The sequence below is a fragment of the Anastrepha obliqua genome, chromosome 2, assembly GCF_027943255.1.
Source record: "Anastrepha obliqua isolate idAnaObli1 chromosome 2, idAnaObli1_1.0, whole genome shotgun sequence".
NCBI lineage: Eukaryota > Metazoa > Arthropoda > Insecta > Diptera > Tephritidae > Anastrepha > Anastrepha obliqua.
Window position 1 is genome coordinate 113,172,356 of NC_072893.1, and position 27,527 is coordinate 113,199,882.

The following is a 27,527-nucleotide window of genomic DNA, read 5'->3' on the forward strand; positions in this document are numbered from 1 at the left end:
ATACGTTCACACATCCATTTCTCGGTAACATCTGGCAAACTCTAGCTTAAACAAACTTCTCCGAGAAAAAAAGAAAAAAATGACAATTTTGAGCTGCTCTACAGTCTCCAGGCAGGAAATAGAGTGTATAATTTTTTTTTTCATTATTTCATTTCCATTCTTCCCTACTTGGAAATCTTGGTTTTGTTCAAGATCCGAAATCATAGTACAACGATCTGTGCTGCTCGGGAGAAAGCTAAAAATGTATGATATTTACGAGGGTTTCAGTCACCCGTTAGGAAATCTCACTCACACAAGCGGTACCACGGGCTGCCATCAGATATCTCGAGATTTTCCAGGGCGTGGATTGATTAGTATTTAATATTAATTCCCCATAAAATTACAAAGTGTCGCTAGTTGGACTTTTCCTGTTTCGGATGACATACAATGGATTTCATATAAGGGTAATTCTATGTTACCATACTATACATTGGTAACTCAGCATAGTATTAAATTTTGTTGAAAATGGCTTTATTTGTAGACTAGAGTATAATTAGAAGTAAACTGATGAAAAATTTATAATTTTGAGATTTATGCAATGTTGAAAATTTTGGTGTAGAATTTTCTGAAGTCAAATGTCTGTCATTATTTTTAAGATTTTTAAAATTTTTTTATACACTTTTTTCCTACTTTGAATAAATCTAAAATTTATAAAAAAAAATCCAAATTTAAAATTTTTGTTTTCAAAATTTAAATTTTTTTGTTTAAGTTTACTTCTTATTCTACTCAAGCTTACAAATAAACAAATTTTGAGAAAAACTTAAGACCATGTCCAAAATTCTGGGAACACTTGACATCGAATCGCTTCTAAGCATAAAATATCAGTGCGCAACGCCAAAGCGCGAAATTAAACATTCTAAACTTATTGCTTAGCGGTTAGTAGCGCAACAGTAATGGCAAAAAAATTGCATATTTTCACGCTCTAATTTGTTGAAGAATTTGCAAAATTTTTTTGCAATGCGCCGCGCTGGTTAACCATTTAATTGGCATTAAGTGCCAATAGAGTGCGATGCGGCAAGTGGTGCGCACTCAAAAAGCAAGAAAATAATTTCCGATATGCATCAAACAAAAACAAACAAACGAAAATAATGAAAATGACTTTCGTTACACTTCAATGATTTTTCGTGCATCCAACACCACCGCTCACATTCCCATTCCACCAGCTGCAAAACAAATTGGTCTGTGCCGCTGCATTTGCAAGGCAGATTGCAAGCAACTACGAGCAGCAATTACAGCAACCATTGCGTATACGCTCTGTTGCACATTCTTTACACACAGCCGCTTGACTGTCATTTAGCTAGCCGGACGCCTTGAAGGCATTGAACGTTTGGCACACTCACCTGAAAACACCCACACCAGCCGCGTCTACCACGAAACGCTGGCATTTTCTTCTGTTGCTGATGTCGATAGAACTTTTGTAATGGCGTCTCCTTGATTGCGTCCGTCTTTTGCTCTTTACCAAATGGATAACTGATGGTACAGCCTAAAATGTTGGTAGTGTAGTATGAACTATTGCCGCCACCGGCTTCATCTCTATGTGTCCCTGTTAAGACGTCACTGCTGATATCGGCGTTGTGTTGTTGTTGCTGTTGTTGTTGTTGTTGTTGCCAATAACGCTGCAAGCTATGCAAGCAGTTTAGTTCTGGCAGACGCGCCTTTAAACGATTGAAATCGAAACGCTGTTGGAAGGACGCCGATGATGTGTCACTGGTAGCACTATTCGATAAGTGACTGTTGCTTATATGATTGTTATTATTGTTGTTATTGCTATTACTGTTGTGATTGTTGTGCGCTTCTTTGTTACGTTGCTGTCCCGGCTTCTGCAATGTGCTATCCGGTGTCGTCTGTAGGCTGTCGTTGTTGGCACTGAGGGTGTCCGGCTCGTTGGCACAGCCGATGGGACACGACTGAAGTGTCTGTAAAATGGAACGAAGGAGAAAAATTATGTAAAATTAGTGATTTGTGGGCAGAATAAAACGACATATTGTGGTGTTTAAATACAATAATAAAAAATTTTTGAAATGATTTCAATTGACGGTGACAATTGATGATGAAGTTCACAAATGCTTACTTCAAAGAGTGTGAATGCGAAGAAGTGTTTTATAAAATAATTCTGAGCATTTTACTTAAGACTGTTAATTAATGTACTTGCTGCTATTTTTGGCGAAAAATAAATCTTGCCTAGAGAAGAAGCTATCAAAAAAGAATTTTAAAAAAGTATCCAATCAATCCATTAAAGCAAAAGTAAGGAAAGCTCGTGTTTTAAGAAAATATTATATATGAAAAATGTTGCTTATTTCCATGTCCATATATAAACCATAAAACGAGTTTCAGAAAAAGTCTGCAAATTCTACACTACCACGTAATTAAAAAAAATTCACACTTTCATATTGTAATTGAGTTTTTGAATATTTAAGCAAAAGAAAAATGAAGTTAAAAAAGTCTTCAAACTCTACAATATTATACAGTATAGCAAAAACCGATTTTAGAGCACTGATAAGCCTTTTTTACTCATATTAAAATATTTAAAATCTTCTAAAAGTTTATACAGTGTTATTATTTTTATTTATTAAGAGATAATTCTTTATAAAGGGAGAAGATTTTTAAATATGAATATATATGTATATATATATACCTATATATATAATTGGCGCGTACACCCTTTTTGGGTGTTTGGCCGAGCTCCTCCTCGTATTTGTGGTGTGCGTCTTGATGTTGTTCCACAAATGGAGGGACCTACAGTTTCAAGCCGACTCCGAACGGCAGATATTTTTGTGAGAAGCTTTTTCATGGCAGAAATACACTCGGAGGTTTGCTATTGTCTGCCAAGGGGCGACCGCTATTAGAAAAATGTTTTTCTTAATTTTGGTGTTTTCACCGAGATCCGAACCGACGTTCTCTTTGAATTCCAAATGGTAGTCGCGCACCAACCTATTCGGCTACGGCGGCCACCGTTAAATATGAATTATTTCTACATTTATAAAGTTTTAACCTATTGGGCTTTCGACTATTTAAGCGATAGGAAATCAATACAGGCTAGAGAAAACTGCAGCCAGATTTTAGCAGGCATTGCTTGGTTGCGAAGAACAGAGGCTGGAGACCGAAAAGTGGCTAACTCGACTACAAAGGGACGCGGACTAGATTTCTAACAGGATTGAGCATAGTGCACTAAATAATTTATGCAGTAAGCGGATAGTTAAAACACTGAAAAACTCAAGATTTAGTGAAAATGAAACCCTTATTTTAACCACCACAAAATATTAATGGCAGTGGAAAATGCCTAACCCTGATTTCTACCTAAATACCATAGTCGTCTGAGCCTCGATTTTTCATTACATACAGAAAGGCTTTAACTTTTATGGCGCCCTCGGACAACCAATGATTTTTTGTTACTATGTAATTTTGAATGTTTCGTCGCTTTTCGACATAGCTAACTAATTATTTAACTATTGCAGCTAATTTCTAAAAAAAATTCAAATGTTCAAATGTAATTTATGAGTTCAAGTTTGACTACATACAACCAACTGTTCCAATTTACCACGGCCAACGTTTTTCGAGTACATGACCAATTTAGTAATTCGTGTACGAAATATTTGCGTTTAAAGATTTTCCAATTAAATTCGCCTAAAAAGTTATAAAACTTTTCAGTTTTTTATTATTTAGCCAAAGTGATGCTTTAACCTTCAACTAAATATAAAATATGGCAATGGTTGTGACTTAAGGCAAACTAAGTATGGAAAATGAGTGACCGGTTTTTCCTCTTCTTTATTTCGCGAGTTGAATGTCAATGTGCCAATATAATGAAGTTGAGGAAAAAATAGTTTATTATAAGTATATACATAAATAATTTTAAATGTTTAATAAAAAAATTAAATGGCAATAGTCGTGTGAATAGTACAATTCTTGCCAAGCGGGTAGGTCACAAATGAATTCGTAAATAAATAAATACATATCCATACAAATACAGATACAAAGTGCATATGTATGCAAAGAAGAACAACTACTTTTTTACGCGCAATAAAAACCATGTATGTGTATATGTAAACGATTGTATAGGAGGTGTTGCTGCTCATAAAATATAAAATTGATAAATTGTTGCAATCGAGCAATTGCACCTACACAAGCAACGCTGGCAATGGTTACAAGTGATAAATGTGTATGCAAATTAAAGTTCAAGAATGAGAAGCGAATAAAAATAAATACACAGTGGGTATGCATGTGCATACATAAATTTATATGACAATGTATACAGCGGCATAAAACAAGAGTACTTTGAAAATGTATGCAGCAGGTGGGATAGCCATGCGGAGGCGTCAAGTAGATAAGTAAAATATAGAATGATTGGTAGATTCATAAATAGTGCACTTTAAATACGTTTTAATTGGCATAACTAACTGTCTAATAAATGTTTATTAAATGATTGAGAGGGCTTAAAACAACTGAATACAAAGAATTTTTCCATTTTGCATTTGCGCGTACATATGAACGTATTTCTGTAGGTAGAAAACATATACAGTAGGGCGGGTCGATTTAAAAATCGCCCATTGCTCTGTGAAAATCATATTTTAGGGATCAAAATAAGAAACTTTGCCGAAGGAACCATATCTCTAAAACGAATTCTGATGTCCCCCAATTTGGGTCGAACGAAAAATCCCACTTTGACCCATTTAGAGTGCTCCAATCGAGTCCAAATGTATGACCGACTCCCACTAACTTTGGACGGCCGATCCACCCATGCCAGTGGCACACGCCCTGGAACTCCCCTGGGGGTTCCCCATACAATCATTTCAAGATATCACCATTTTTGGCCTTTACATGAGAAAATAAACTAAAAAGTTCGACCCAAATTGGGCGACATCAGAATTCGTTTTAGAGGTATGGTTCCTTCGGCAAAGTTTCTTATTTTGATCCCTAGAATATGATTTTCACAGAGCAATGGGCGATGTTTTTGCCTCCCCACAAAATACACTAAAAGTTCGACCCAAATTGGGGGACATCAGAATTCGTTTTAAAGGTATGGTTCCTTCGGCAAAGTTTCTTATTTTGATCCCTAGAATATGATTTTCACAGAGCAATGGGCAATTTTTTTGCCTCCCACAAATCGACGAGGCCTAATATACATAAATTGAGCATTCCCTAAGTTTAAAAATTTAAACATAACCAAGTTTAAGAACTTTCGAGTTTTAAATGTAAATTTTGTAAGTCTAAAAAATAAAAGAAATGAAGAACTATCACTGATTCACGAAATAATTACCAAATCATGCTCAATTGCTCTAATTATGGCACAAATCTTAAAAAAAAGCAAACTCTCCAAACTCCCCACAAATCTTTAATTCAGAAAAGTTAATTTGTAAATACTAAAAAGGCTATTTTAATGATAATTACCAAGAACCAATCAAATACTAAAAGTCTCCAAACTCTACAGTAATATTTTTTTGATTAAAAAAATTATTATTTTCAAAAGTACTTAATCAAATTAGTGTACCAAACGAATGTTAACACTTAAGATTTTTCTGCGAATAAAAAGAAAAAGCAAGAATTCTAATGCCAGGGAAGACTTTAGCTTCAGTAATAATTTGTCTATAGAAGCGAAAGGTATGCACTCGAAAGAGGAGGCTTTGCGCTAAACAGTCGACGTGCGCGATTAGTACGAGGGTCGTTTGAAAAGTACACGCAAAGTCATAGAGATGAGACTCGAGCTTATTTTTAGTTTGTAGCATCTCTTGGAAGAACACACACCAAGTTTCAGCCAGATCGGTATATTTTTTTGTGTTTGGCATTCGTTTGAATCGAGGAAATCGAGTGATTTTTCTTTTACACCACGAAAATGCATCAGCTCTCACCTCCGCAACTATGGTCCCAAAATTAGTATTCCAACTCGTTTCGCGTCCTCTCTATTCTTCAGACTGGTCTCGAATCCCTGTCACTACGATTTGTGCCTCAATTTCAAGAAATGGCTGACAAGCAAAAGATTTTATTCAAACGAGGAGGTGATTGCAGAAACGAATAGCTATTACTCAGACCTCGACAAATCCTATTATTCAACAAACAACATTCAAATCCTAATATCATTATCAACAAATTAGAACAACGTTGAACGAAGAGTATAGGCCTAAAATGAGACTATGTCGAAAAATAAAAAAAGCTTTACACCAAACAATTAAGTACTTTTTGTTTTTGCACGTACTTTTTAAACGCCCCTTGTATAACAACGTCAATCGCGTTATTTAATAATCGCACCTCGTATACCATATACACCTCAAAGCTCCCATACTGCAGACTCTTTGAACTTTGAAACAACATCTGTCATTTCCTCCTAATCAGCCTTGACCATAGCAACATTGAAAATTGTACGCATTTCGTTGGCCCATTAATAATTTGTTCCCGCTATGGTAAATTCGGCGAATAACTCAAATATTTTTGTAGTTTACAAGGAGGAAATTGAATAGAGTTAACTGCATCGTTGATTTGATGTTCATTTATGACCCTGATTAGCCACATCATCCACAATTTCATACATTCAACACTAAAGGTCTAGAAATCCATTAATTAATTAATAGAAAAAAATTAAAAAAGAACCGTCTCCATGTACATAAACATACGCGGGCATGTATGTCCATTTCTGGTAATCGTTTTTTTTTTATTGGGGCTACATACCATTTTCATTAAACGTGTACACCCGCTGTCTTCATGTTATGCTTATTACGATAATTAATTGCTTTTTTTTTAAAGCCCATTAATGTTTCCCTTCATTAGAATAGGCGACTAAAGACATATAAATCAACTTTCTGATTACTTAGATTTTGCCTTACATTTTATGAAATCGAAAGTTGTTTGCATTAAGCATTTGCGGTGTTGAAATGTCCATTTGTTATAACCATATTCGTAAGCGAAGCTATTAATAATGCCGTGGCAACTGATGTAGTTAGAATTATGACGGTGATTGACGTAACTCTTGCATTTTAAAGAGAATATGCATGGGTGCTATTTTATGAATTGTAACATTTTATGACCGTTGATTCTGTACACCAGTCGTATAATTTAAATTTTCTTTTCATAAGACTTTGAATACTGCTTAGCAACGATAAAGTGCTAGCTTCAAGATAAAACTGAAAATAGGTCTGGTCGACCAGTTATAATTTGCACCGAGTGGGCATTTGATTAGCGAATGCTCGTGTCAATCAAGAATAAAACTTCATAAGCTGGGATGGTGGCAACATACGATTTGACTTACTTAGGAGTATTCACGAGAAGGAATGAGCAGAAGATTTACGCGTAAAAGACTAGCAATGTGCTTGCATTGATAAAGTTAAATAAAATAAAATAAAGAGTAAAAAATTACAATAAAAAAAATTTTTTTTTTTGGAGTGCCTCAAAATTTTTTCTTACCAACAATAAATATTATTCACAAAATTAAAGTTTACTTTTCCTAGCAAATTAGGTAGTATATAAGTATGCATGGCATTATTAGATAATTACTTATTATTTAAGCAAACAAGTAAAAGAATGAAACATTTACTTAGAACACTAATTTTTTACTTCAATGACAAACAATTGAGCAAATGAATTCAATGGGAGCGTTGACATTGAATGGCGTTAGAAAGTTTGGATAAATTTGGCTCATAATTTGTTGTTTTAAGTTCGAAACACGACTCTAAATTTTCATTTGTTTGTTGGCTTCTTACTTTACTTTTAATTATATTCATGCAAGAGATGGCTTGCTCGCACGAATATTTCGATCCGAAGATATTCAGTACTCCAAATCCCAACTTCTTCACCTCACTGTAGCAATCTGGAAGACTATTCCATGCAACGAATATAAGTGCCTCAACTCGTGGCATTTTTTATTTAAAGCTGCCTACTTTGGTTATGTTATGCTTCTTACTTTTAATTTTCTGGACTTCCAACTTGCTTTTCAACTCTGTAAATTTCCGACTCCACAAAACTTTACTTTTTAAATCGATCAATTGCATTTCTAGAGATCTAGTATTAATTCCAAATGGCTCAATGTGGATTTCGTTACTATTTGTGTTGAAAGGATTTACTATGAATGCTAGAAACGTTTATTTAGTTTTGAATTGTTCAAATCTGTTGGCAAATTGATTTTTAAATTTTTCTTAAACTGTGCTGAAGTAATTCGTGTTAACAGATGCGCTGGTTTTATCGCGATATTGCTTTAGAAATTGAGAATGAAGTAATTTACTGCTCTGAATATCTTCTTCAAAAAGAATTACTTTTGTCTCTTTAAAACAAATCAATTTTTCTACCAAAACATAGGCGGGATTTCCCTTTTCTTGCAGTTTTAGTTTCAGCTCATTTGATTTCCCCCATAACGCAACATTTTTGCAACCATTTGTCGTTCTCTAATTCAGGGTGATTAATGCCGTTTTCATTTACGAATGAATTTATATCATTCAAGCACAAAGTAAAACCTTTCAATACTTTTCCTTTGGAAAGGCACCGCACTTTATTGTGAAGAAGGAGATCATAAGACTGAGTATTTATTTCGGTTAAGAACTCTTTACAGTCATCGAGTACAAGTGGCTGAGAGATAGAATCGATGCCTACTCCTCCTTAATCGATTTAGAACGATTTTTAAATGCTTTTTTTTGAAGTGAAACTTCTTTTGTCTCGAAGGATGAAACGCTGTGAGGAGTAAAACCATAGCGTTTCATCGATATGTGACGCTACGCCAGCGCCATCTGTTAAAAGCGTGGCGTGGATGAAACGCTGTGAGGAGTAAAACTACGCTAAACTACGTAAAACTCACGCTATGCCAGCGCCATCTGTTAAAAGACTGGCGTGGCGTGTCGTCGTGAATGTAATGCGGTCGTTTATTATTGCATTCTTATCGAATGTAATTTGTAAATATGACATTTGATTGACGGCCGCCGTAGCCGAGTGGGTTGGTGCGTGATCACCATTCGGAATTCACAGAGAGGTCGTTGGTTCGAATCTCGGTGAAAGCAAAATTAATGAAAACATTTTTCTAATAGCGGTCGCCCCTCGGCAGGCAATGGCAAACCTCCGAGTGTATTTCTGCCATGAAAAAAATCTGCTCATAAACATATCATAAAACAAAATGAAATAAATGCATAAAAAAAAAAAAAAAAAAAATTTTCTTGTGATTCGAACCAAGGATTTCGGATCGGAAGCCCACATTGCTAGCCGCTGGGCTATCGCGCTGTGCTGTCGCCGCAAAATAATGTATCATAAATCTGTTTACCATACCAAAGACCATACACTTTGCGAACGCATTTCGGTGGAAACAGTTGACAGTTATCCCAAACACAATATTATATTAGTAACGCGAGACGCGTCATAGAGTGTGTGTGTAGTTTTGAGCAAATCTTACAAACATATTTTGTTTTGTTGATTGATTTCTGTTAAATATGGCATCAAATCAACAAAAACGGAAACCGAAAACAGGTGCTGAACGGCAACGTGAGTATTTGGAGCGTAAAAAATTAAGAGCTACTGTTGAACACCGTGACAGTGAATCCTCCGGTTGTACGATAAGTGATAATTTGTAGTACCAACAACAAGATGCGGAACTACCATTGATGCAGTATTTCATCGATACCTTGATAGATTAGAATGTAGATCATTTTTTACGTATTTCAGTTACCATAAAGCCCTTGTTTCATTTTTGGAAAACGAATCCAATAATGATAATGACAATGCCGAGAACCAAATGTAATTGAGTACAATAAATTCATTTCTTTTTATATTAAAATAAATAAATAATTCTGTTTAATAAAATTCCATTCCATGCTTTCCATGACTTCTGCATGCATTATATTGAAATAATAGTTAAATTATTGATTTGTTGATAAAAGAAGTTTCACTTCAATCGTGCGGGTTCCGTGAACTACCACACACTTTCTTTTTTTTAATTTAAATTTTTTTGTTCATAGAACAAAAGAGCCGCATGTGGTTCGCGAGCCGCAGGTCGCCGACCCCTGAGCTAGGCAATACTCGTACAAATGGTTATAGGCATTCCAATATTAAAAATATATATATTTTATGTGCTACCTGTTGATGTTGGCAGAGCAAAGTCTTTTCTACAGTTGAAAATACATAGGTATCTGAGAAAAATTTAGCTTCGCTTGTTTTTAATGAGCACAACAAATAAAAAAGTTTGGCGTGGTTTGCTGCATACGCCAAAATCGATTATATAGGCGGGCAGAGTAATAAAGAAATGCATAAAAATGTGTTAAATGATTTCTTGTCTACTAAAGTTCAAAAACTTCTCAAAAAAATATAGTGAATATATAAGTCCATATTATTAATATATTATTAGTTATTCCATACTGCTTTAGAAGCTTAAGGTTTCAACAAAAAATTTCCAAATATTTTTATTTCTAGCCTTAAGTCTCAGTTCATTTAACGATTTTCCAGTTTCATGGCGAATAGTCCTTTGTTAAGTCATCAGTGGTCTGCCTCTTCTTCTAGTTCCTTGCGGGTTTCAAGTCAAGGCGGTATGCCGTATTTTAAGGCTTTCCCAGAGTAGGTATGCCCTATCCATCTATATTTTTTCTTATTTATTTCGTTGTTGACGCTTTTTTCGCGAGTAATTCTCCATATCTGGAGTTTATTACGCAGATAAGAGGACATATTATCCACTTATATATATTTTTAATTTATACTTCGTTATTTAAATGAATTATAGAAAGTCTCCACACTCTCCAATTGCATATTATTTCATCTAAGAAGCGTTTCAATGCATCTTGGCAGCCATAGATTTCTTTCTAGAGGTATTTTATTAAATAATGAAAAAGTTTACAAAGTCTCCAAAGTCTCCAGGTCTTCGTTGCTGACGCTTTTTCGCGTGTAATTCTCCATATCTGGAGTATATTACGCAGAGAAGAGTACATATTATCCACTTATATATATTTTTAATTTATACTTCGTTATTTAAATGAATTATAGAAAGTCTCCACACTCTCCAATTGCATATTATTTCGTCTAAGAAGCGTTTCAATGTACCTTGGCAGCCATAGATTTCCTTCTAGAGGTATTTTATTAAATAATGAAAAAGTTTACAAAGTCTCCAAAAGTGGAGTTACAGTTAAACATAAATGCATATGCATGGTTGTATGTGCGAGTAAATAATTGATAGTTTATCTATATTAATTTTAGAAGGTCTCCACATTCAGTCTAGGAAGAGTTTTAGTAAACTAAAACTACTGAAAATATCTTTTTAGCCTTATTTAATTTAAACCTAATTAAGCCTACAAGAAAATAAAAAATAAATTTTCTTTGTATGGGAAGGTACTGAAATCTTGACGTCAGCGTTATTTTATCCAGTCGCGTAAGGCTTTTCTTTTTCGAGCTTTACGTGAATTTAATTCGATCTCGGGTTCTATTTAACTAGATTTTTCTTCTCTGAAAAGTGTATTTTTAATTACTTTGTATTCTATTTTTTAGGTGTTTAAATCAAATAAATAATTTTTAATTCACCAACATTGACCTGGAACTTAAAGCACATCCTATATAGACATTAAAATATTTAAGCGTTAATTTTAGTTATTTCTTGGAAAAATAACACTGGTTTACAGCCAAAATGCACCAGAGACGCCGTTATGAAATTCCTATGTAAAATCACCGTCTGATTCCGAAAATCAAGGTTATTTTTCATTCTATGGTAACGTTTTTGAGATATTTACGAATTACCGTTATTTCAAAAAAACAAAAAATTGGGCCCACTTAATCATATATATCTCGAAAACGAATTGAGCGATTCCAAAACCGTTTAAAGCTTTTAAAAGGTAATAAAATTTCCTATAAACTGTGTGTAAAACACTTTTTGCTAGGCCCAGCAGATTCAAAGATAACGAACTATCATAACGGATTTTTTAAATTTTTAAGTAAAAATATAAAAAAATTTGTACTTTGAGAGAAAGGATCTCGAAAACTTTTTACTTTTTCGTATATTTTTTGTTTTCACTCTAAGCTCTGTTTTATTACAAAAAAAATAAACTTTGATTAAACAAAATCGATAAACTAATACAAAAGTTACAAGCATTCAAGTAAATATATCCATATAGTAAAACTTAAGTATCCTACAAATAATAGCATATGTACTGTATCTATTCTGTCTTAACTCTATGATCTTATTTTATAATTGAAAAAGTTATGTGTCTTGTTTTGACGCTTATTTATATAAGGATCGGTTTCTCTTATGAGAAACCAACAGTAGTCACCCATCATAGCGACATCCCAGAATCCTTGATACCGACTTTCAATCATTTTCATTTGCTGGTGAAACCTTTCGCCATGCTCGTCACTTTCGTCGCCAAGATTTTGCGGGAAAAAATTTAAATGGGAGTGCATAAAATGAATTTTTAAAGACATATTTACTCCTGAAAGAAAATTAAAAAAGGAATTAGATAAATACATAAGTGACACATTAGCATATAATTTTCTTAGGCTGGGTTAATCTTCCAATTCAGAACAAATTTTGGTCGTTCTTGTTTGTTCGGAGCAGGGCAATAAATTCAGATTAAGGGCTATATATTCTCATGTAAATTTAAAAATTTGCTTTCAAATTTTTTGTTTAGTTTTAAAGTTAACTGAGAAAACGGTCTTATATACATATATATATATATATATATATAACGGTCTTATATGTGTTTTTTATTTACCCATTTCCGCATTGTTTTTGATTAAATCGTTCTCTATCAGCTCGAAGGACTTTTGTGTTTGCCTAAAAAAGAAGTAACGACCTTTTCAAAAGAGTCCCACGCCGCTGCCTCCACTGGTGACAATAGTTCTTTGAAATGGGTATTGGACGTTATTTTCCTTATTTGCGGCCCCACAAAAATCCCTTCCTTTATTTTTGCTTCTGAAATCTGTGGAAAGATTGTTTTCAAATAATGAAAAGCTTCGCCTTCTTTGTCCAAAGCCTTGATAAAGTTTTTGATAAGGCCGAGCTTGATGTGGAACGGAGGTAGAATTATTTTTTCCTTCTTTATAAGTGGTGAGTATTTTATGTTATCCACCCCAACTTGAAACGCGATTCGTTCTGGCCAATCCTTTATGATGTAGTGGTCTTGACGTGCTCGGCTATCCCATTTGCATAGAAAGCAACAGTATTTTGTGTATCCAGGTTGTAGACCACATAGGTTTCCAACGACTTTTAGATCGGCACATATTTTCCAATCATGTTCTTCGTATTTAATTAATTCAAGCAATTTTTGCATTGTCTCATATGTTTCCTTCGTATTTACTGCATGCGCGATCGGGATAGATGGCTTTTGGTTGCCAATATGCAATAATACGGCCTTTAAACTTAATTAATTGCCGTCTATGAACAATCGCCACTCTTTTGAATCATATGGTTCACCAAACTGTTTAAATAGACCAGCAATGTTTTTGCAATAACAAACACTGTCCTTCTTCGTATAGTACTGGGAGAATTGTTCGCGACGAGTCATATAATATGTTACCTTAACATCGGATGAAACAAATTTAAATTGTTGCACACGAGAGGCGTGTAGTTCGGCCTTTTCTTTTGACAATTCCAAATCCCTTATCCAATCATTGAGTTGTGCTTGTGACAAAGGGTTTCTTTCGTTTTCCGTTTGCAATTCAGTACAACATGATGCCGCGTAATCAGATACTGCTGTTGACAATGAAACTGGAGCCGAAACTAAAGTTAAATTTGATTCTGGCAATGTAGCTTCCGTTGAATTTAGTTCTGGTAATGACACTGTAGATACGCTCGCATAGGTTACTTTTCTTGACTTTCCAACCCCAAATACTTTTGTAGTACAAATATAGCAGTCCGTTGAATGGCAAGTTGGTTCCCTCCTCTTCATTGGTGTAATAAATTTCATATGTCGCCTAAATAGATAGTTTAAGAATCATATGTACATATGCTACTATTTGTAGGGTACTTAAGTTTTACTATATGGATATATTTACTTGAATGCTTGTAACTTTTGTATTAGTTCATCGATTTTGTTTAATCAAAGTTTATTTTTTTGTAATAAAACAGAGCTTAGAGTGAAAACAAAAAATATACGAAAAAGTAAAAAGTTTTCGAGATCCTTTCTCTCAAAGTACAAATTTTTTTATATTTTTACTTAAAAATTTAAAAAATCCGTTATGATAGTTCGTTATCTTTGAATCTGCAGGGCCTAGCAAAAAGTGTTTTACACACAGTTTATAGGAAATTTTATTACCTTTTAAAAGCTTTAAACGGTTTTGGAATCGCTCAATTCGTTTTCGAGATATATATGATTAAGTGGGCCCAATTTTTTGTTTTTTTGAAATAACGGTAATTCGTAAATATCTCAAAAACGTTACCATAGAATGAAAAATAACCTTGATTTTCGGAATCAGACGGTGATTTTACATAGGAATTTCATAACGGCGTCTCTGGTGCAGACAAAAAGTTGAAATTTGTGATCCAGTGTAATTAATACAAATTAAAGCTAATTTTTCTAGATTTTTATTTTGCGATCAAATAGCGCTAGCGCGAAATTCCACTTCTGGAGGGTCTGTATTTTTTTGTTTTTAATTTTCGAATAAAGTAATATCCACATGAATTTACACTTTTTGAGACTTTGTGGACTTTTTAATTTGTGAACAAAATAGCGTTAGCATGAAATTTTCGGTAGTATAGACTTGCATTTTCGCATACAACTTTTCAAATATTCTAAACATTTGGAATTTTAGCGATTGTGGGCGTAAATTACTATTTCTAAATAAGTCCGTCTTATATGCGTTCATGATTTTCCTACAAACTGGACTGGACTGGGCCACGTACATAAACCAATATACCCTAGTCACTTAACTGAAACTCCCAGCACTTCAGCGCCTATTAGGTATGCACTCATTACTACTTTGCTTTTTGGTGGCTAATCTTGCCTTAGGTATCTAAATTTTTTTGGGTCATAAAACATCGTTAGGCAACCACTACAAAGTAGTCGAGCTAACTTTGGACAAAAGTGTTGCAACACTTATATTTACTTATTTTTTCACTTGAGCAATTATTGTAGTAATTTGCACCGGCTGCTGTCATGGCTGACTTACTTAGTTGTCCGCCGGCTGGGCTCGTGCCGCTGCAGCCACCGCCATCGGTCAATTAGCGTATTTAAGTTGACTGTCTTTTTGCCACATATAATTGCGCCACCGCAGCTCGCTTGGTTTGGATATTACATGTTTTCGGTAACAATTTTGGCCCAAAGTGCCAAAAGAGTGAATTAACAACAAAAGCACGATTTTTTTCGACAAAAATCTGCTACCAACTTGTAAGCCCGCGTGTGCACTCGTACGAGTATATAAAAAATGTTTAGCAACCTTTTGCAGCCTCTGACTTGCTTTAGAGTCGCATTAGTGTTTTGTTACTCGTTTATGCTGGCGATTAATGCATTTTAATGCTGTAAAAAATGTTTTTCACTTTTTTGAGTTTCTCATTTTGATGTGTGGGATGTAAATAAGCGCGCCTTTAGTTACTCGTATTTCCTCAATTTACGGAATATGCAGTGGAAAAAAGGTGCTAATTTGCTTAGCTAATTGTTCGAAGTTTTTCCGCCATGTACATTCGCAAAGTCGTAAGGTGGAAAGCGGTAATTAATTGAGACTCAAATGTCCACAACTTAAGTATTTGAAGCAATAAAATCAATTAGGCAATATTGAATGGTTAATGCAATGGATTTAAATTGGAACTACTCAGCTAGCCTATTTGTGTGTGAAATGGAAGTAGTAGGATATTAAGCACCCAAAAAGTTTCTCAATTTTTTTTTTTTGGTGGGTGAGGTACGGTTCAAAATGCCTTCGAACTTTACAGCGACCGTCGTCTACTGCGTTAAGTGGTATGGCCACTAAAACAATCCATTCTCTCCTTCTGGGGAGGCACCCCTCCCGTGACTACTTTCTGCATTACTTCGGGAGGGCCCCGACTACTTGGGATCGCTTGCCTGGGGTATAAGTATTTCCGGAAGTATCCGGCTTCCGAGAGGAACTGAGTTAAGAAGTAATTCACTTCTCAGAAGTTCCTTGGGACCCTTTTGCTTCTTGATGGAATGAGTTTCCCGTTCATCAGCCACTCGGGTTCTCCGACTGGTGTTATCAAACCTCCGAGCACCTTTCTGCTATGAAAAAATCACCTCATAAAAATGCAGCTCTCCAAAATTAGAAAAATTGCGAAAAGTTTCCAAGATTAATTGAAAGGTATTTGCGCCAACTAAAAAAAATATATTCCGTAATAAGATTGCATTTTGTTGAAAAGCTCCAAACCTTAATTTCAACTTTAGGCATACTTTTATTATTTATTTTTTCCTTAATAATTCAGTTAAATGTTTTTGCATGTAAAACTAGAAAGTCTACAAAGTCTCCAAATTTCTTTTCATTTGTGTTTAATAATTCTGTGTAACGAACATTTGTGCTTATCGAATTTGATAAAGTTTCAAAATGATCCAAATGCAGTGATTGCACTTAATAAGATTGTTGTTGAAATTCTCCAAACCTTAATTTTAGCTTCAGTTTCACTTTTATTAATTTTTGTGCTTAATAATTCAGTTGAATTTTTTTATATTTAAAACTAGAAAGTCTACAAAGTTTGTGCAACGAATATTTGTGCTAATCGAATGATCCAAATGCTGTGATCGCACTTATATTGAATACATGCTGAGAGGAAATTTTAATTTAAAATTACTAAAATTCTTTAACACTATTGTGTTTTTTCTTATACTACCAGGAAGAGTGTCGGTTAAGCGGTAAAATTTTAGCGCTAGTAGAGTCCGAGCTGTCTCAAGTAATTTTTGTACTAAATAAAATAAGTTTGAAACATTTAAATATATTACTTGACATTTTTCTGTCTCCAAATTTAGGGGATAAATCTCCGAAATACAATTATTCGATATTGATAATATGTATTCAATGCTTGAAATATATTATTAAAAATCAAACTTTCTTTCAGATTAAAGAAAAAGTCGCTAAAATACCATTAAACATCCATATATGTATGTAAGTAGAAAGGCCCTATTTCATATTTTTGTTACTTCACTGGAGAGGGACAAAACTGCATTGAAATTTAACCAGAATAGGGAACAGTTTCTTTCAATGCTTGTATTACCCTTAGCTTCCATAGTAATGCAATCAGTTTTTTTAGCAAGAGCCTTCCTTAAAATATAAGTACAAAAAAACCGGAAAAAATTTAATTGTTACAAAAATTATACTTACCTTCAATAGGATGACTTATGAATACAGCATTAGTTTCGTATTCTAACCCAATATAAAAGTAATTGTTCAATTTATCAAACCCATTTCAATTGGTACATATCTTAAGTCGCACTTCTATGCAAAACTGCGTGAAATATCACAAAAATGCTACGCGCGGCGAAATCAAAAAAAGTCTCCAAAGTCTCCAAAGCTAATTTTCAAACTAAATTGTATATGCATTTTATAGCAGTTAAAGAAAAATATATTCGACATCAAATCTTCACAATTTTTTAACTCTCCAAACTCTCCATCTAGTTAATGGCACCCTAATTGTAATTTTTACATAAAAACATGCGCTAATTCCAAAGTAAAAAAAGTTTAAAAACTGCTTTTAAACTAAATTTGAAAGGCACACACGGATAATTTACAAATACCAGTATTTTTTCAACCTTACGTCAAATTCATAGTCCTAATGAATGAAGAAGTGCATAAAAGCCTGTTCAGTCCTTATATAACTTTACTCCAATCGTCAATAGTCAGTTTTCGCCATAAAATACATTTATTATTTCTTCTTTATTACAAACAGCTTACATGTGCACATATTTACAAAGAGCCTAAAGGCTAAAAATATGGTTACATGGAGTGGCTATAAAACATAAGATGGATAATAGAGCATGACTAATGTGTTTTGCGATGGCTATGACTATGACCATACGGGCCTGCATGAGGGTTTACTGTACACAGATGACAAGTGCTTTTACTCATTTGCCCACTTTGCAGAATGACCGCAACGGAAATCGCATTGTTACTATTGTATTTTTGATTTATTCACAAAAACATATGTCTTAGCATTTTATTTTTTTCACAGTGAAAGTAACTTTTCCCATTTTAACAAATGTGAATGGTTTGGGGCTGTCTTACTAAAGTTATAACGGTAGATATCCGTTGCTGGTACTCATCATCAGCCAAATTTGCGCTTAAAACAATGACCAACAAATGTACGTTGTCCAGTAGAAGTAAGTACTCGTAAAGATGGTTTGAAAATATAAAATGCAGCAGTCGTCAATAAAATAAAGTAACAACCAATATTTATTAGTTTTTGAAGTACTCGTAAATGGGCCCTAAACTTGTTACATCGGAGTGAATGATGAGCGAATGGAGGTCAAATGGCGACATGGTGCATAGTTGAAAGTTGAAGGAACAAAACAGGGGAAATATGTATTTACTACAAAAAGAAAATATAGAAGTGAAAATTTTGTAACCTTTTCCTCTCTTATGGTGATTGCAGGAAAATGAAATTTCCTAGCCTGGCAAGGGGCGACTGCTAGCAGAAAAACATTTTTTATAACTTGATGTGTCGCGCCTACGGTGGGATATGGAACTACGATCATTTGAAAAAAAGATGTATAGTGTTTTTTTGGACCTTTAAAGTAAAAAAGGGTCAAAAAACGGGTTTTCATCTTTGAACGTCCACCATTTAGTCTAATTTTATTTTTTTTTAAAGATCGTAGTTGATTTCAGACGTCTGTAAGTCCCAGAATCCGTGTTGTCAGCATACCTTTTTTTGGAATACCATTTTTGAAGGCTGACAACTTTTTGAACAAACCTCGTATGGGCAAAAACAAATATTTTTTTTTTAATGGATGAAAAAATAAAATTTTCGGAACTCAGTCCCAGACTCTCTGAAGAATTTTTTCTTAATATATCTATATCTAGTTTTTATGAAAATGGCATACAAATCTCTTTCGTTTACTTGGTTATGGTGGTAGTCGGTCTGCACGACCAACTCACTTAGAGCTTATAGAGCTGTTGTGATACCACTGAGCGGCACGGGAACTTCATTTATTTCTCTTCGTGGAACCATTTTGTGGCTTTTATGAAGCACAGAATTGGTACCATCCCCACGCCAGACAGTTCCGTAAGATAATTAAAAAACTATCTACCTAGAAAACTAAGCTAAGGCTGGACAATTGCAAAGGAAATGCTCAACTGTTTTTTTCCTCTTCCTCATCTCTACAACTTCTACAATATTCGTGGGAAAAAACTCCTAGTCGCAAGGAATGCGTGCTAAATAGAAAATGATTTGTTATACAAGGGACGACGTTCGAGATATCCTCTCTTGAAAGGCTTAGCAGCTCCTTTGCCTTTTTCTTTTTTATTTGCTTCCATGGTAGCCTAGTTGTTACGCATGTATCTTCACTTCTCCAAGCCTTATTAACCTCTTGGATAGCGTTGTTTTTGATTATCAGGTTGCTCGTGGCCATAAGCATCTCAATGGATCACTGAGTAGTTGACGAGTAGTACCTTTCCTGGCTAACTCATTGGCTTTACAATTTTCCTCTGTTTCTCTGTGCCCCGGAGTCCAATAAGGCTGACCTTGAATACGACACTAATATCATTTAGAGCTGCCCGGCATTCCTGTGCAACATTTTATCTTAGTATAGCCGCATTCATTGATTTAAAGGCCGCCTGGCTATCCGAGAATATATTTATTGTATAATAGTTTTTGTTACGGTCTGCATATTTACATAGATATGTAGCCACTTATTTTATAGCTACATATAACTTCTGTCTGATCAACACTACATAAGTCTGGTTGTCGAATAGAGAGTTCAAGTCCTAATTCCTTCGAAATACTCCAACCTAATCGTCTAGCTTGGAACCATCTGTATAGAAATTTAATTCCACCCTCCTCCACGGCCTTGGTGTCTCCCACTCTCTTCTTGACGGTTTGTACGCCTCGAAGAGTATGTCGAAGTTAAGGATTAAAGTAGCCGATTTCTTGTTTGTGACTATTCAGAGTGTGCACAATAGAGGCGTGGCCAAGCCGCCGGTCTTCCCATAGCGCCATATTTTTAAGTTTAAGAGCCGAGGCGGCGGCCACGTGTTTCCCTACACGATTTAATGCAGGCAAGTTGATTAGCACTTCGCTTTATTTGGGGTAGTCCTTAAAGCACCAAAGATGCAAAAAAAATTGTTGTTTGGCCCTTACTCATGATTTCATTTATTTAAGAAATATTAAAAAAATACAAATAAAAAGAATTGATTCTACGAATCGTAGCCTTTTACGTAGTCATTATGACAAAAAATTCTTACATCTCAAAAAATGTATAACCATAACGGATGCAGACGAGTGTTTTTTTTATCTGCGCTTGTGGTTGATACCAAATTCGTGGAGAACGATTCTCATATCTATTTTATAAATAAATCAAAGCAATACCACACCACAGCTTAAATGTAACACTTAAGACTCCCACACCTTCTCAAGGTGCGCTGAAAATAAAACATTTGTACCACATACAGATGCATGTATAGTATGTATGTATGTCACTTAATTGTTTGAAGACGAAGGTGCATCAGGTGCTTTGCCAGTGCCGTTGAATGCCAATCGTTGTACGATTTTGCTGGTGACACAGCAACAACAGATTGTGGTGGCATTTGAGCCGACATTGCAGGCAGTCCAATAAAAGTGAAACCAGTCGGCGACAAAGTGGATGGCGTGACTAGATTTCTGGTATTGGGTGCATGCATGCATTTTGCTGCCCTTTAAAAAAAATGTACCAACAACAAAGTAAACGTGAGTTGACTTGCTTGTCATTGTTCATGTGTGTGTGTGTATGTATTCGAAATATGGTAGAAGGTAGCGGTAAAATGTATGATTGCATGCAAATTCCATGTAGCTACAAGCGCGAAGTGTGCACACATACTCACACACGTATGTACGTAGGTATGTGTGTTTTAAAATATATTAATATCTAAGCAGCTATGCTTAATTCAGTAGTTGAAGAACAAGTTTTTCCGCATGCCACATGCCACACGCCACCACACAAACAACAATTGCCATAAAATTGTGATCGAACGTCAGTTAGCGGCAAAGAAGAAATACAAAACAAAACAAACATAAATATATATATATATTGAAGAAAAAAAGCAACAACTTTTTAACACTTAACTCTAAAATGCAGCGAACTTTTTCTCTCAGCAAGTGCATTAAAAAAATATAGAAAAAAATGACAAAAACAAAAAATCAAACTACATCAATCAGCGTAATAATGATGGCTAAAATGTTGCCAGTCACGCTTTGTAAATGAGCGAGGGTATGTAGTGGAAAAAATGGTGAAAATGCAGCATGAAAATACCGAAGTGCGGATGACTGGAGGAGCGCGCAACTCTACTCATTCCATATGGAGGCTGCAAATGGCGGCAACATAGCGGCTAATGAAAAGTGAGTTTAAGCGCATCTTTACCCACTTTTCAAAAGCGGTTGGCGCGTTGCCGCTATGGAAAAATAACAACAACTGTTATGGCAATAGCAACAACAAGGCGGACAACACTAGCTGGTTTCTGCGTTGCTTTCGGCCTTCGCTTCCGCTTGTAAGCAAAAGTGACACATAAAAATTGGCGCGTCACTGCTGCACGCATCTGTCAACATTGACAGTAGAATGACGGTATTGTGAGCAGACACAACAGACAAGCTTGGCAAAAAACTAGGAGATACAAAGCAAAAGAAGGCGGAGGTAAGTTTCTTTTTTGCAAGATATAATATAAAGTAAGTAGGTAAATATTACAATTTCGCGCAACAGTTTTTCACTTTTAGTGAAATTTTTATTTGCGAAAAATAATAAAAACCTGAAAAAGTTTGTAGGCATGCAATTTTTTGTTCAGTCATTTTGCATACTATGATTGAAATGTCACGATAAATGATATTAAAGATTTTCCCAGTTCCATAATTTTTAGTGACAGCTGGGAAAGTGATTAGCTGTTAAATGCGATGGAGTATGCAGCAGTGTGACACATCTTTAATTTTTTAGAGAAATGTCAAATACATGCAGATATTGTTTATCTGCTGTATGAATGTCATTATTCTGAAAAAATGAAAATGCTTTTAGATAAATACACAGAAATTACTACCAGCTCTTCTTGTATCTGTGTACAAATTCATAGTGATAATTAGATGAAACTGCATTTGCTTACTACATAATGTACATGCGACACTTCGATCGACCGTTATATACGAGTACGTTTCCTAGAGCTTCGCTAGAGCAGTATTTTCTACCGATTTTTCTGATCTACTGATTCACTGGTTCACTGTACGTATTTGAATACGAGTATAACTCGAAAAGTTATGGGAATCCCACTATGAAATTTTCAGGGGATACTGAGCAATGTTTCTGCTACAAGGTGGCGCAAAGTTAATCATCCTGTCAAAAATGAATAACATTTGCAAATGGCTTTGTACGTCAGTCATATCTCCACTTGTGAACTAGACAGCTGCAGTATCCGAACAGATAAGCGATGGAGCATGTAAAGGTCTAAATAAAGATTTCCAAGACACAGAATCTTTTTTATTTCTCATTTAGTAAACAAGTTTTTTTAAAAACAAAATTGGATTTTTTTTTCTTAAATTGGTTTTTGTCTTAAATTTTATTTTCTTAATTTGTTTTTTTTTTTTATGGAAAACAAATTTTTGCCTGCCATTTGGGTCGTTTTTCAGAATTCTAAACCAATTTCAAGAAAAATTTTTTTTAAATTTTAAGAAAAAAAAGTTTTTAATATTTCAAGAAACAAAATTAAAAAAAAACGCGGACATTTTTTTTTATAATTTATTTTGTTTAATAAACGGGGGAAAAAATGCTTTTTTTTAATTTTTTTGCAAAACAACCAAAATGGAAAAAAAAGATTTTACAAAATGCTTTTTCTTAAATTTGTTTTTTTCTTAAATTTTTATTACAAACATGTTTTTTCTTAAATTTGTTTTTTCTTAATTTTTTTTCTGGAAAGTTTCTAAAAAGTCTTTTTTTCCAGTTTGGTGGTTTTTCAAAAAATTTTAAGAAAAACGTAATTTTTTTTCTAAATAGTTTTTTTCTCTTACATTGTTTTACATTTTATTTTTAAATTTTTTTTCTTAAATTTTTTTCTTTTTTTCTTTTTCTTTCTTTTAAATTTAATATTAAAATTTTTTTTTAATTTTTTTTCTTAAACATGTTTTTGAAAAAATTTCAAATGCTCACAAACATTTTTTTTCTTAAATTGGTTTTTGTCTTACATTTTATTTTCATTTTTTTTTTGTTTTGGAAAAAAAATTTTTGCTTGCCATTTGGGTTGTTTTTCAGAATTTTAAAAAAATTTAAGAAAAAATTTTAAGAAAAAATTTTTTTTTAAATTTGAAGAAAAAAAAGTTTTTAAAATTGTAAGAAAAAAAATTAAAAAAAAAACTCGGGGAAATTTTGTTTTTTATAATTAATTTTTTTTAATAAACGGGGAAAAAATTGTTTTTTTTAATTTTTTTGCAAAACAACCAAAATGGCAAAAAACATTTTTACAAACATGCTTTTTCTTAAATATCACAAACATGTTTTTTCTTAATTTTTTTTTTGGAAAGTTTCTAAAAAGTCTTTTCTGCCAGTTTGGTGGTTTTTCAAAAAAATTTAAGAAAAACGTAATTTTTTTTGTTAATAGTTTTTTCTCTTACATTTTTTACATTTTATTTTTAAATTTTTTTCTTTCTTTTTTTCTTAAATTTGTTTTCTTTTACATTTTTTAAAGTATATTCGATGTTAAAAAATAAGACAAATTAATAATGTAAAAATGAGCCGTCAATATTTCACTTTAGAAAACTATATAGCAGAACTTACAATATTTAACATTTCGACACTGTTAATCACGGACTACTTGGTTTGAAACTTAAAATAAAATATTCCACTTTCCAGCGCCAGCATTGAGTTTAATAAATTCATACCTTAGTGATCGTACAAGTGGGCAAAAAGTAAGGTGAATTTATTTGTCAAACTTCGCGGGATTAAAATTTCGCTCTAGTTATTTTTTTCATAAGTTGGCAGCACTGTTAATAACATCTGGGCCAACTTTCATGTGAATGTCATTATCAGTAATATATTTATGCTTGTGTTTACCAAACGACCAAGAGTGCATTTTTCGATTTTTACAATGTTTGATTTGATTGAGCAGAGAAGTGCCATCAAATTTTGTTTGCGGAATGAAATTTCGGCTCCGGAAACTTTTAGCATGTTGCAGAAGGCATTTGGTGATTCGACCATGTCGCAGAAAAATTTTTATAAGTGGTACAAAGACTTCAAAGAGGGTCGAGAACATGTTGATGACTTGGAGCGCTCCGGGCGACCATCGACGTCAACAGATGACCAAGCAGACCAGTGAAGCAGTCAGTGCTCAAAAATCGTCGGTTGACTGTTAAAGACCTTACTGATATGATCGGAATATCAGAAGGATCTGTGAAAACCATTTTGAAAGACCATTTGGGCCTACGAAAAGTCAAATCTCGTTTGGTACCGAACACTCTCAATATCTTGGAAAAAAGTCGTCGCGTTGATGTGTGTGAAACAATTCTTTCAGACTATCAGGACAAGCTCAAATGCATCATTACGAGACAGTTTTTTTTCGATTTTCGTGGTGTGGTGCACTATGAATTCCTTCCACCTGGCCAAACTGTTAATAAAGAATATTATTTGAGCGTTATGCGTCGTTTACGTGAAGCAATTCGTCTAAAAAGACCAGAATTATAGGCCAACAACTCTTGGTTTTTGCATCACGATAATACACAGTCTCACATTGCACTCGTTCTTCGTGACCATTTCGCCAAAAGTTCCACGCATATCGTTCCGCAACCACCGTATTCGCCTGATTTGGCTCCGTGTGACTTCTGGCTATTACCAAAACTCAAGAGACCACTCCAGGGAACGCGTTTCGAGTCGACTGAGGAGATAAAAGCTGAATCGAAGAAGGTGCTGATGGCTATACCGGAAATGGACTATTTGGGATGTTTCGGGGATTGGAAAAATCGTTGGCATAAGTGTATTTCATCGAGAGGGGATTATTTTGAGGGGTATGAAATTGATTTACAAGAATAAATAAAGATTTTTCATTTTACAACCAAATTCACCTTACTTTTTACCCACAGTATGCATTCCAGTTACAGCATAACCCAAGGTTCGATTTTGAAACTCTTTTGTTTTTCTTACACGTTAATGATCTTCCAAACTTACTAAAATATTTTAATATTCATGTTTATGCCGATGGTGCTCCAATGGATGTTTGTTGTCATTTTGTGTCCATCAATAAATGTCGATCAATAAATATAAATGAAGTGGGCCTGCGATTATGGGTTGCTCTTCAATTATTCACTAGTGTCATCTTAGTGTCCTTTTTGAAAGACCCTTTATATCTTGTAAATAATTTCGCGCGTACATGTACATGCTTCGTTAGACATTTTTTTGTTTCTTTATTTAATTGATTTATTCAATTAATTTTTTAAATGTAATTCTATTCAACTTTTAGCTTTAACTTTCACCATACAAATTATTTAAGTTAGCTTAATTCTAAACCCGTTCTTAAATTTCGATTTAATCTCAACAAATTTGTTTACAAACCAATTCTTTTACTCCATTAAGCAATTTTTTTTAAACTAAAAATCAAGGGGCAACTTCTTTAATTGCAGAATTTTACCAACTATGTACAAAGCGCAAAAATTGCAAAACTATAAAATGTTGGAGAAAAAGAAAAACGTTCAGAAATGTCAATTAAATTGGCAACAAATCATTACAAATCGCCGGCGTTGTTGCCACCGCCATTCGTCAGCCATCAGCGTCAACGTCACTTTACTTCAAATGCTCATTGAGTTATTTACATTTTTGTTTTAGCCGCTTTTGTTGTTATTTCTGCTATTGTGCTTTAAAAAAGTGACATAGCGCGAACGCGTAATTTTTTGCAATTATTTTTCAATTTTCCTTTTTATTTTGCCTTCAATTTTTTTGCGCGCAGCCAGTCACTTTGCGTGGACTTGTTGCCGTTTTGTATGGCTGCGTGCATGTGTGTGTATTGTGTTTGTATGTGTGTGCATTGTGTTGGTATGTGTGTGTCTTGTATTCTCTTACACATTTGAGGTATTTCTTTGATATGGCATTCCAGTGTTATCGTGTTCAATGCCAAAATGCCGTTGTTGTTATTGCGCATGCGCAGTAAAAAAATAGATGCATGCACATTGTGTCACAAAAGTTCGTCGACAATGGGACCAGAGTTGACTTTTATAATAAAATTTTTTTAAATATGATTACATTTTATTTAAAGATTTTTTTATACTAGTAAATTAAAAGAATAAAAATTTCGGAATCCCGATGCGCAGTATTAGTAAATCACTTCACTTGGGAAGCGATGGGATGCAGAGGCGTGACATCAAACCCAATAAGGTTGCTAAAGACACTATACGTAGGCGCTAGCTGCAACGTCATTGACAAGCACATTTTTTCGTAGGGACAACAAGCAAACACAGCACTCAGACAACTTAAGTCCATTGTAGTGCACTCGGGTTCCATTTTTAATTTTTTTTTAATTTACCAGACCTCGGAAGAAATCTGAGTAGATCTTGTGGCGCCAAGGAGCCAAGGTGATCGCTTCTTAACCCATCAGTGCAAAAGAACTCAACCTCGATTTGGCCGAGGGTCGAGCAGATGCACAGAAAGTGGTCCGCCGTCTCATCCTCCTCTCCACATGCTGGGCAGAGTGCACTGTTTAAGATGCATACCTTTCCTTGGGCTTCGCCAAAGTGGCTCGACATCAGTATAACCAACTGCCTACCGTCCCTTTTGCTTTATGACAGCAAGATCTTCGACAGTCGGTCGGACATGACAGGTAACATCAGTTTTGTCCATCTGCAGCCTGCCTCAGCCTGTCAAGCTCGCTTGTGTGTAACTCATTTGCTAAACGTAGCTTTGATGGCTGTAGAAGGGAGTGACAGAACGGCTTCCGGGCCAAAGAAGTTGGCTACCGACATAGTTTAGCCTACGTTTACAGGACTCAACTACCCTTGGAGTGGGCAGATAGTAAGTGAAAGAATCCGAGCTGAGCGAGGCGTTCGCCAGGGATGCGTACTTCTAACGCAAAGTCGGTTTTCGTTTACGCCTGAAAAACTTGGAATCTGTGGCAAAAATATGCGAGGGTACTTCAAACTTTTGTTAATCACCATCTTAGCAATATGAAGTGCATGTTTTGACCAAATACCATTCAAAACACTTTGCTTTAGCAAGCCGCAAAGCAGAACCCTATTATTAAGGAAATTACAAAACGGAAATGAAATTGGTTTGGCCACACTAATAACGACGTCACCAGAATTGCAATTGAATAGAGTCTAACACTTAGGGAAGGTTCATTGAGGCGGGGATGGAGAAGGCAGCCGCCGCAGAGGAAGATCGTCTAATACTTGGAGATGGATTATTGAGGCGGAGATGGAAAAGACAGCCGCCGCAGAGAGAGACCATCTAACACTTGGAGAAGAATTATTGAGGCGC

At 34.6% G+C, this 27,527-nt stretch overlaps 1 protein-coding gene across 1 annotated transcript in view; it reads right to left on the reverse strand.

Moving 5' to 3' along the window:
* Nucleotides 1–27,527, reverse strand: part of LOC129237508 (disheveled-associated activator of morphogenesis 1) — a 91,760-nt gene that overhangs the window by 14,008 nt on the left and 50,225 nt on the right. Inside the window, exon 2 of the mRNA XM_054872302.1 lies at nt 1,380–1,955. Within this exon, the coding sequence (XP_054728277.1) occupies nt 1,380–1,955 (576 nt within the window). The remainder of the gene's footprint in view (nt 1–1,379; nt 1,956–27,527) is intronic.